The following is an 11200-nucleotide window of genomic DNA, read 5'->3' on the forward strand; positions in this document are numbered from 1 at the left end:
ACATATCAATGTGGTGTACTACTGCTCTCGCCCTAACTGTTGCTGATTCTGTCCGAAGAGATTCTGTTATTCTAGTCACTTTCTAGAATCTTGTTTCTTAGATAATTGAGCGTTGCTTCGAATTTTCATTGCATTGACGTTTTGCGGAACACTCGGACAGTATTACTGGACAACCGTCAACAGGGAATAGCCCCTTGAATTACGAGAGCACGACTCTGTGTAGAGTTTGAGATTCACGTATACATCAGTTTTCTAACTAGTAAGAACTATGAATCTCTTGTCAATTACTTTTTTCCCACTTTTCTCTGATTTAGTCACAGTCCGCCCTGAGTTCAACTTCTTTGGGTTTGTTGGTCCATTGAACGATCTACCATCCACTTGATCCAACACATAAAAATGACTACTCTGATAGCTTTATGGCAGCTCGCCCAGCCAGATAAGATAAAGTTCTGGGCCTACGTTGGACTTTCCCTGTCGGCGGTACGTCCCACGATTCATCGTCCTGCCTCCTATAGCATGACACCTGCCCACAAATAATAATCAATTTTGAAGGTGTCATGTCTTTATATCGCAGCTACAATTATCTATAACATATTCTTCCACCCTCTATGCTATTTTCCTGGCCCATTCATCCATCGTGTCTCCCGCGTACCATGGGCGATTCGCCATGCACGCGGCGAACAGGCCTTCCACACTCAACGACTTCATGATCGCTACGGACCTGTTGTGCGTATTGCTCCTAATCATCTCTCTTTCACTGATCGGCAAGCATGGAAGGATATTTACTACCATCGTATTGGCAATGAAAGCGGTGCTACTGAAATGGCAAAATCTACCGAGTTCACACGAAATGTCAAAGGTCAAATTACCACCATCGTTAACGCTGACCAAGAGGAACATCAGCGATTGAGACGCGCACTTGCTCATGGTTTTTCGGACAGCTCTATGAGGCAGCAGGAGCCGATCATGCTCAAACACATTGACATGCTCGTGAATAGACTGCGACAAGAAAGCGTGAATGGTCTGAAAAAGTCAAATATGGCTGAATGGTATAACTGGACAACTTTTGACCTCTCAAGTGACTTAATTTTTGGCGAGTCATTCCACTGTCTAGAGACGGTCAATTACCATCCATGGGTTGCTACCATCATGAAGACTATCAAGTTCCATGCGTTCATGATAGCTCTTGGCTACGGTGGACTGAGGGGACTGGTGCAATTAATCCACAAAGCTGGCGGATTTCTCGCAATGAAGACGATGCGGGGTTATATTGATAGTATGCTAAAATCAAGACTCAGTATGGATCAAAGTCGCGACGACTTGTTCGAAGGTTTGGCAAAGAGACGGCACGAATGGGTATGTTGTTCTTACAGAATTATGTGTTCCGAAGCTTGAATTGACTGGCTAACTCTCATCGTTCCCTTTTTTAGAATCTATCTTTTGGTAAGTCCATCTAAGTTTGCAAAATGTGATACTGTACGGTAGCTAATATATAGATTATCAGTAAGTCGTTGAATTATGATTATCTCGAAATTTGTGGCTGCCACCATATTATTGGCCGCAAAAAAACACCAAGGCTATTGCTGCAGATGCATATCACGTATCTTGATACTAACAATATATCAGGAAAAATTAGGTGTAAATGCAACCGTCTTACTATTGGCTGGATCCGAAACCACTGCAACCTGTTTGTCTGGTACTACTTATTTCCTGCTTACGCATCCCGAAGTCTTGAAAAAAGTGACGAATGAGATACGAACCTCTTTCTCTAGCGATACGGAAATAAACATTCAATCAGTCAGCAGGTTGACATACTTGCTTCCTGTGTTGAATGAATCGCTGCGTATGTACCCACCTTTGACTTCAGGTATGGTCCGTAAAGTGCCTACGGGAGGTGCTAGAATCGCAGGACACTACGTTCCAGCTGATGTGAGTTCATGTTCAATGTATTTTTTCTGCTCAAACACTAAATATCTCATGGTTAGACCTTGGTTGAGGTTCAACATTGGTCGATAAATCATAGCAAGGATAATTGGGTGGATCCTTGGTCTTTTCGCCCAGAACGTTTCATGGTTGATGCCAAAGTGGCCAAAGAGCGCGGTGATCTGCTAGATGCAGTTCAGGCATTCAGCATTGGGCCACGAAATTGCATTGGACAAAAGTAAGTACACGCAACATCTGTCTATCTTCTATTCCTTTACTGTGAAAGTCTGTTTCTGGCCCTATATAGCGTGGACTTAACTGATACAATCATGAAAATCACAATTTAGTCTCGCAATGACCGAAATGCGTCTCATTCTGGCAAAGATCTTCTATAACTTCGATATGAAACTTGCAGATGACAGCCATAGATGGATCGAGAGGCAGAAAAACTATAATGTGTGGGATCGAATTCCGTTGAATGTTACTCTGACTCCTGTTGGAAACAAATAAATTGGCACAGTCGCTCACAAAAGCTTGCTTTTTAAGGACGGTGGTGGTAATAATATGAAGGCTTTGCGAGTCCTGATCAGCTTTTAGACAATTACTAGAATCAAATTATCTTTATCAATGTCGATGGATAATAATTACATAAGAAACAAACTATCGGGATATTTACTTAGCTTGTTTTTTTAAGAACATCAATACATTTGTAAATTTTCAAGATAGTTACCAAACAAGTGTTTATCTTATAACAGACTATTGAATAACTCCACTATGGATCGATTCAGACAACTATCGCATTGCACAGCATCCTGGAATAGAATTTGCATTCGACCTCAGGCATCGAGCAACAGCCCATGCCAGATTGATGACAGTAAACAAGCAGATTTCAAAGCGGCCCCAGAGTCATTTGAATGCCTTTATTTGACGATTAGAAAAATTGACCTAAGAATTCGGGCTCGGAAAGCGCATTCGGGAGTAATGCAGTCGGAGTCCATGCACCAATCGGAGGGAGCTTGATTTTTCTTTACCATCTGAGCAATTGCTATTGGGCTGAGATCACGCATTGCAAGACCTTCAGCTAGATGAAATGCAAAGCAACTTTAAATGTATTTCTTTCTGTAGCTACAGATCTATTAACATGTCCATATATTGGTTTACAATCAGTTGGTTTTCCATTTAACTGGGAGATGACTAGGTGATGTACCGTGCGTCGTTACAGCTTCATTTTATCTCACATATGGAGGCACAGATCAGAACGTCAGCCTTAAACTTATCAGTGATAATGGATCTCCTTCATAATCAAACAATGCAGCTTGCAAATCTTGTGAACCACAACGCTTTAGAGTTGCTCAGCAATCGCAATGCCGTCTGGACGCTCATCACCCTTCTATCGTTTGTAGCATGGATTTTTCTGGGTTCATTTGGAGAGCCTACCAAGCTATCAGACCCAGTACCTGGTGTATATAACACTGTTCAGTTCTTGACCAATAATGAAAGATTCATGAAGCGTGTAATGTTAGTTCTGCTGCTGTCCCCAAATTCATTTTAGCCCCACTGAGGTTGTTTCAGTATCAGATTGTTTCTCAACTAATGACCGTTTGTCTTGCCAATAGGAATCTGTTAAGCAAATGCAACATCGCGAAGTTCTATCTTGGAACAGTGCCGGTCTATCTCATTTCGGGAACAAAAAACATACAATCCATATTTGGTAGAGATAACAAAGTGGGAAGTGAGGACATCTTCGTTGAAAGAGTTCTGCCCACTCTTTACAAGATGCCCAAGAAGGATGTAGAGAAGTTCGCCAATGATAAGTCCGGACGTGGTCACAATCCTGCGCCCGGCACTGAGGATATGCCACAGGACCAGCGATACTGGGCTAAATACGAACACATACATACGGAGTACCTGGCTCGTACGCAGAATTTAAAGCCCATCATTGAGGCATATAGCAATCAGCTCATGCAGGACCTAAACAAATACCCCACTGACAAATGGACCACTATTGGCATCGTCGAAATGTGCCGACGAGAAGTGACCAAATGTGCCATGAGCACTCTGTTGGGCCCCAAAGTCTTTGAGCTGAATCCAAATTTTCTAGAATCATTCTGGGAATTTGATGATAATGTGTTCATGTTGACGCTGGGCTTTCCGAAGTGGTTGAATCCTGGCCCTTATAAAGCACAAGACAAGTATCTCTCCATGATCGAGAAATACGTGGTTGCTGCAATCGAGAACTTTGACTGGAATGGACCTGACATCGAGTCCAGCTGGGAACCCCATTTCGGTGCTCGCATTTGTCGCGAGACCGCAAAGTGGTTCAAGGAAAGCGGCTTTCCAGATGTTTCTATTTCTGGTGCCCTTGGAACCCTCCTCTTCGCGTAAGCATTTCCTGGCTTGATTTTGACCAACTTCAACAGCATATTGATTATGATTTTCTTGACAGACAAAATTCCAACACTATCCCGACAACAATGTGGATGCTTCTGGAAATCCTCAAGGATTCATCGTTACTACGTGCTGTTCAAGAAGAAGTAGCTACAACATACTCGAAAGACCCCGAAACTGGTAAACCTGTGTGCGATCTTCAGAAGCTAGTTATGTTGCCTCTGTTACAGTCCATATTCACCGAAGTCCTGCGGTTACATATGAATTTCAACATCATTCGTCACACTAAAGAGCCCATCACAATGGACGGATACAAAATCAAGAAAGGGGCCATGTTACAGGTGCCCATGATGGCCGCACACTACGAAGAGAGCGTTTGGGGTTCGACAGGGAATCCTGCTTCAGAATTCTGGGCCGAACGCCATATCAAATACATCGATGATAAGAAAGAGAATGGTGAAATTGAGCGTAAACGCGTTTTCGCCATGGCTGGGCGGCCGAGTTCCTACTTCCCTTTCGGTACGAGTCTATCCTACTTTCCTTCTTTCTTCTCTCCTTTTGACTCTCGCTTTCCGTTATCACTGCAGATTTTGCATGATGGTATACTAACCCCTCTTCCTTTTACTAGGCGGCGGACCACCAATTTGTCCCGGGCGACATTTCGCGAAGCACGAAATTCTGACTACAATAGGAATGTTAGTAACCAAATTTGACATTGAATTCGTGGAGTGGGTGAACTTCGACGGTTCTCCTTCTGATCGGCCGGCGCAGAATAACCAACAGTATTGTGGAGCGGGCTCTATGCCACCGGACCGTGAAATGAAGATCAAAATGAAGCGTCTTTGGTAATTTCACTCCTGACTATGATTGATATTTAGAGGTTGAGAATCTGACACTTGTTCATGAATGTATTTCGGGCTTATGGGTTTATCTTATTCTTTCTCTAGTGGGCGTTATGGTTATGCCCTGCCATTCACCCCTTTCATCCAACATTCACATTTAGCCCGAAAATTAACATTATTCCTTAGCTTCAGCTAAAAATTCAGCAATATAAAGCTTGGTGTTTCAATAATCAAGAATATGATAGGTCACTTTGAATGGGTTTCACAAGCATGGTAGGACCAAGATTTCTTCCACACGAATTTAACCAGAAATTACGATATATACTCGCCAAAGCGATTAACAGAAGGATGAGAACAAACGACTACAACAGTAATATAACTTTCTCGTCCTGTACTCCTACCCATCATATCCTATGTAACAATAAGTGAACCGTACACACTAGCAACGGAAAATAGGAACTCAAAGAGATATTGAAAATACCGAAACATACCACAGGAGTTCAGCCAACCGCCGTTTTACCCAATGTGTCTGAAATATACCCTAGGAAATTGGAAGTAGAAATGAGCGAAGGCATCCACTCCTTTCTATTTCAATTCCCTGACCCTTTTGTAGGTCCGCATAATTGTCCTACCCGATGAATAAAGGTAGGCAGACCCGTTGATGATGTAGCTTTTGCGTAGACATGCTCGGCGACGAACTTTCACTCTGCATATCTTTGTTAAAGACACTTTTTGAATCAAGCACAATTTGTTCAGGAGCCGACGTGGTAGATATCCGGCTCCATAGACCAACAGAAAAGATCGAGGAAATGAAGTGGAAATGTGCCTCTGCCTTGCAAGCTAGGCAAAAGCCTATCAGGTGCCGCACACCTTGAAGGTGAGGCTTTTCAAAGCCATCTAGATTTGGAGAAAGTTCAATTCCTAGGTATTGTAAATGACTATACCTACTGTTTCATGTCAAGCCCTCATAAACTCAGAATTTAAGTCCAGGTCGGGGAGAGTGAGGTTCGCTTTGATGTACTGAAGTACCGGGATCGATAGCAAGGCCTCTGTCCCTAAGTCCTTTTACCACACGACATTCCGTAGCATCGTTTCTAGTGAGACAGCTGACCCGGTCACAAGTTCTACTGCTGATTTGGTCCAGGATATAGTTTTCTAACGAACCAGTAGAGGCCGTGAGATTTGGGGCATATTACTTGAATCTGAGAGGGAAAATTATTTATGTGTTTTCAATCATCTAGCTGTGTATTTACATATCCATTCTATCTGGGTTACCGAACCCAGTATTGTCGTAGCCCCATTCGTGACTTAAACCGATTTGGACGTCCTTGAGACGCTGTCGATGGGCTGTTCAGTTCGTAACATAGCTATACGGACCATCCAATGTCTACTTATATGTAAGGATCTGACTCTTAAACGTGATGAGAACTTGTAAACTACTGGAAAGCTAGAAACTAGGATAGAAACAAGAGGACTGCTGATTTCCTGGATGAACTGGTGGGCAGGATGAGCTTCTTATAAGCTCAATCCTGCCATCCCGGACGTTCCTAATCTGCATGGCGGTGACCTCCGTACAAAGCAATATAATGAATCTTTCAATGTACAAAGATGAAGCACGAAACGGAAGAAATAAGACAGCGAACAAGACACGGAAACAGGATGCCAAAGAACTTGTCGGATTGATGGGTTTACTCCGGCCAATCCTGAGCTATAAAGAATCTGTTTGTGCGGTAGTTTTACAAGGATAGTAAAAGAAGGATTTACTAGCAAGATTGTATATGCTGAGTTCTCTGTCCGTCTGAATATATCCGATTCCAAAGCTGGGTTTCTATAGACATATTGGCGGGGTAATTTGTGAGCTATCATGAGAGGTAAACATTAAAGACTATATTGAGCCCTGATAAGATAGCTTCTGATTTACTGAAATATAGATGGCTAAATACATGCCCTGAGGTGACTGGTTGACTTTTAAGATATTCAGATTATCTGACTGTCGGTATAGCAATCTTACCTATCTCGGCGCGGGAATGGGATATAGTTTATCCGTGCGCTATAGCGTACGGAGGATAACTACATCTCACCACCCGCATCCCCGTAGTTCTTAGGATTAGTCGCAATATTAGGAATTCAGTATTACTGGCTCACTCAGCTTGTTGGATTAGCTGTCCTTCTTAGATCTTGCGATCTAACGAAGGTAAACCAACACTGACACACCCTCTCAGCTGAAGAAAGCACTGCTTTCAAAGCTAGAGATAGCTTCATACATCATCCGACATGTCATTAAGCGAAAGCAGTTCCTCGATATCCGGGTTCTCCATATCCTTTTATTGGGGAGCGAGATAGCGGTCAATATTTTCTACTCTGATTTGATTAATAAAGTTTTAGTGTTCCTGTGACGGCTCCGCTCCATTACGGTTGCCAATATGACGGCTGCCAATATGACGCCTCTGCTCCTGTAAGGCAGAGAGAGATGGGAATAGCTTCACAGACGTATTGGAATCTTTTGGTACTAGTCCGAACGGGGTTAGACTCTGATAGGAGCGTACAATTTGGGTGAGGAATAATTGACTCTGATTTGCACACTCTCTAAAATCTCCTCTAGATACACATCCTGATCCTCTTTATATACAAAACGTAGTGGCGAAATATCACGGATTTACGGAATAAATAACAATCCTGACTCCAAAATGTATTCTCGCGGATATGTTGCTTTTCCGAGGATTCAAAGATTAGTAAGTACGTCCGGATTGGGATTAGCGTATCAAATATCCAACAAGACTGTCAGCGTGCTACACCCGTGGATCTCCCTCCGGCGCGGATCAACTATGATCCGAGAATCATGTGATCTCCGTAAAGGGGTCAGCGCAGCTGTAGTTAGCTTAGATAACCAATAACAACAACTAGCACATTAACAAAGACGGAATCGTCACGTGCCGCCAAGGACAGCTGCTTAGTCATCAAGCGAACCAGGCACAATGCGCATATGTATGTAGACGATTCCTAGACGTAGAGAAGTAGCGAATAGCTACTTCATCAATCAGACCCTACGTTCTACGTTCCATTAACGTATGTCCATCGTAATGGCTACGGATCGCGCCTCATAGTCACGCTCTTTACAACCTCCCTTACAGCTCCGCTACGGCTCAGCCCAGCGCTTTGCCCTTGGTCTACAGTTAGGGCTACACGGCTCCGAACCCTATCCCGGCCGGATTGGAAAGACGTACGACATCAGACGTCGGAGCCAGATTGGGCAAGCGCACACACAAGGGGATATTTAGGGACGTAGCGAAGGGGGCTTGTTGTTTATTCTTCTCTTTCTCTCTCTATACTCAATATTGCTTGTAGACAAGCAACTCATGGTAGCTAGATAGCATTCAATTCAAGCAGTTTGGCATCGCCACATTCCTACTTGCTAAGTGCCTTGGTAAAGCTGTTAATTATTATATCTTTTGTATGTATATAGTGCAATTAGATATCTCTCTTCTGCACCTCTTATCGAACCTAGTGTTACGGGCTAGTTCCGCCTAATGCTCACTATAAGGGCATGCTTGAATGGAAAAAGTAACCTGAGAAAAGGAAAGAGAAAGAAAACAACAAGTTCCTCACGCGCATACAATCTTATATGGGTAAGGGGAATCAGGAAGAATTCCGGAATTCCGGGTTTAACGGATGTTGAGTGTCCGGTTGTGATACGGACTTCTCTCTCGAGCTCCGGTTCCAACGGATATCGGGTGTCTGCTCGTGATCCGGGAATAGCTTCATGTTCGGGTTTACTGGGATTCGGAGAAGCGTGCTGTTGTCAATATCCGTGAGGGCTTCGCCCGAATATGCTCATGAGGTCAGCTCATTACATGCAACGTTAAAATGTTTGCAGATTACTATACCTATACATGCACATTATGTACAGCAGGCTGAAACGAAGATTATCTGTATGGAGTGCAATATGCTGAAGTACCCACGCTGCTCTTAACAACTACCGTTTAAACCCACCATGAATCAACATCAGCATTCTTATAGTATCTCCCTTCAGCGAATGCCTTTAGATACCTAAGACATCCCTTGCTGCGCTAAATAGCTTCTTAACAGCAACTTCAGAGGCAGGTATTGCCAGGTAATTCCTGGCTACTGCTGCCATCTGCCGATACTCATCCTTGCGTATCCGCCACCAATTACATAGCCAATTATTGCCCGTGGTATCTATAACACCGACTGGGGGAGTTTCGAAGTACCTGTCAATATTAGAAACTAGAGATTGATCTCATGGCCGCAACTCCTTCAGCATTCTTGATTCTACATCACTCAACTCTCCTAGAGATTGCTGTAGCATGGTTGAATAATGCTCAATGTCGCTACATGTATCTCTGATGGAGGTTAGTGCGGATAGTCTCTAAAATCATAGTGCCTGCATTGCCTTCTTACAATTCTCGCAAAATTAATTTGCCTTTGACTCTAGGATTTAATATAAGAGCAATGTATTATGTATCACAGTCGTCTATAAAAGAGTAGTATTTTTCATACTTTATCATACCCTCTTCCACTGCAGTTGCAATATCTTAATCTTGTGTTGAAAAGTCACCATTGCGTTGACTTGCATCATCAAGTAGTTCATGTAGTTTGTAGTAAATAGGGACGGCAGGGCTAATTTATGGATTTCATTTTGAAATAAATGATGTGAACTCATTGAATTTTTCAGGAACTTGGTGAATCTGCTCAAGCTGGGACCAATCGTCGACAGTAAAGGGTGGAAGTTCCTTCTGAAGTTCAAGAAACTTATTTATTTGTTGTTTCGATTTCAAGCCATTATTAATCATTCGAAATGTTGAATTCTATCAGGTAGCAATATCATATTTAATGAATTTGTCTGGAAGATCATTCAATTTGCAAATTTCTTTCCATTTCTGTCAGCGTTGAGGATTTCGATTAATCCATAGAGCGAGGATCCTGAGTCTTCCTATAGCTGACTAATTAGTAATCAGGCTACTCGACTCCAAGGCACGGAGGATATCTTTCACAATGAGATTGAGGACATGGGCCAAGCAGCGGACATAGCTATCCAAGTCGTGATAAAGAAGTGTCAGACTTCTTTCTCCCCCAAGTCGGTGCCTAAGTAGCTTTAGCATTCCTAATAGCTCAATTTGCTACAAATCTATAGATCTGCCTTAACAATCTAGAAGTTGCTACGCGTCTTCCATCTCCCTCCACAGGATCTTCTCAAGAAGTCTTTGAATCCTTCTGCACACTTGTAGCCGCCTGGCCACTCCGCGAAAGGCTTCCTTACACCAAAAGCAGCTCTATCCAAATACGATGGGTCCCTGGACACGCAAAAATCCCCGAAAATGAGGCGGCTGACCTCGCTGCCAAACAAGGCGCCGCCTCAACCTCTTCTCCTCCACACAAATCCTCATATGCCTCGCTAAAGAGGTATGCCAAGGCTCGAGCCCTTACTGCTGCTCAGACACTATGGCAGAGCGTGGCACCGCAAACGTACCAAGACCTAGGAATCACCACATCTCCCAAGCACCCAGGAGAGCTCCAACTCAATCGACTAGACCTCGGCCATATTATCGCGGCCCGAACTGGACATGGAGACTTCGCGGACTACCATAAACGATTCAACCATAATAATGCTCATCTTATCTGCCGATGCAGAGCACGAAAAGTACCTCTGCACTTCTTCTTCTACTATTAGCTAAGCGACGAGCCTCTCGTCCTCCTAGGCCCCCCTCTGAGGTCATCTCGTTTCTTCTAGGCACTGCGAAAGGAGCACAAAGGCTGGCCACATGGCTAGCAGAGACACATTTCTTTGAGGACATCTGCCCTCGCCAACCTCCCCTTAGCACCTAGCTAAGACAGCCCTACTTTTCCTTTCTATTCCATATCTCTTTCTCTAATTCTCTTCTCTTCTTCTTTCTCCCTTTGCAAAATTTACTGTTCAGTTACAGAGGCGGTGGAATAACAGGGTTATGGAGTGTAGGTGGACCATTGCAGCTGGCAAATACCTAGAGCCCACTTAGAAGTGGATCTTCCTATAAGATCACGGCAGCTAT

The 11200-nt window shown here is 43.4% G+C and overlaps 4 protein-coding genes and 1 pseudogene across 4 annotated transcripts, besides 3 other annotated features; 3 read left to right on the forward strand and 2 right to left on the reverse strand.

The window, feature by feature from the left end:
* Positions 1-396: 396 nt before the first annotated feature.
* On the forward strand, positions 397-2433 carry TSTA_016940 (cytochrome P450, putative; the record flags this gene model as incomplete). The annotated part of the gene is made up of 5 exons (XM_002483808.1): positions 397-480; positions 553-1356; positions 1627-1929; positions 1986-2161; positions 2271-2433. 5 exons carry the CDS (start codon positions 397-399, stop codon positions 2431-2433), a joined length of 1530 nt encoding a protein of 509 aa, XP_002483853.1.
* A 799-nt stretch (positions 2434-3232) lies between these two features.
* TSTA_016950 (cytochrome P450, putative) lies at positions 3233-5160 on the forward strand (the record flags this gene model as incomplete). Its single annotated transcript, XM_002483809.1, has 4 exons — positions 3233-3441; positions 3540-4304; positions 4370-4830; positions 4940-5160. 4 exons carry the CDS (start codon positions 3233-3235, stop codon positions 5158-5160), a joined length of 1656 nt encoding a protein of 551 aa, XP_002483854.1.
* Positions 5161-5646: 486 nt separating this feature from the next.
* Positions 5647-6333, reverse strand: TSTA_016960 (annotated as a pseudogene).
* Positions 6334-8789: 2456 nt separating this feature from the next.
* On the reverse strand, positions 8790-9732 carry TSTA_016970 (uncharacterized protein; the record flags this gene model as incomplete). Its single annotated transcript, XM_002483810.1, has 4 exons — positions 8790-8983; positions 9201-9382; positions 9425-9471; positions 9682-9732. The coding sequence occupies 4 exons, from the start codon at positions 9730-9732 to the stop codon at positions 8790-8792; spliced, it is 474 nt and encodes a 157-aa protein (XP_002483855.1).
* Positions 9148-9486: a mobile genetic element.
* Positions 9572-10201: a mobile genetic element.
* Positions 10181-10997, forward strand: TSTA_016980 (uncharacterized protein; the record flags this gene model as incomplete). The annotated part of the gene is made up of 3 exons (XM_002483811.1): positions 10181-10252; positions 10306-10812; positions 10848-10997. 3 exons carry the CDS (start codon positions 10181-10183, stop codon positions 10995-10997), a joined length of 729 nt encoding a protein of 242 aa, XP_002483856.1.
* Positions 10432-10797: a mobile genetic element.
* Positions 10998-11200: the final 203 nt, after the last annotated feature.

The sequence above is a fragment of the Talaromyces stipitatus genome, genomic scaffold, assembly GCF_000003125.1.
Source record: "Talaromyces stipitatus ATCC 10500 scf_1105507295549 genomic scaffold, whole genome shotgun sequence".
In the NCBI taxonomy this organism is placed as follows: domain Eukaryota; kingdom Fungi; phylum Ascomycota; class Eurotiomycetes; order Eurotiales; family Trichocomaceae; genus Talaromyces; species Talaromyces stipitatus.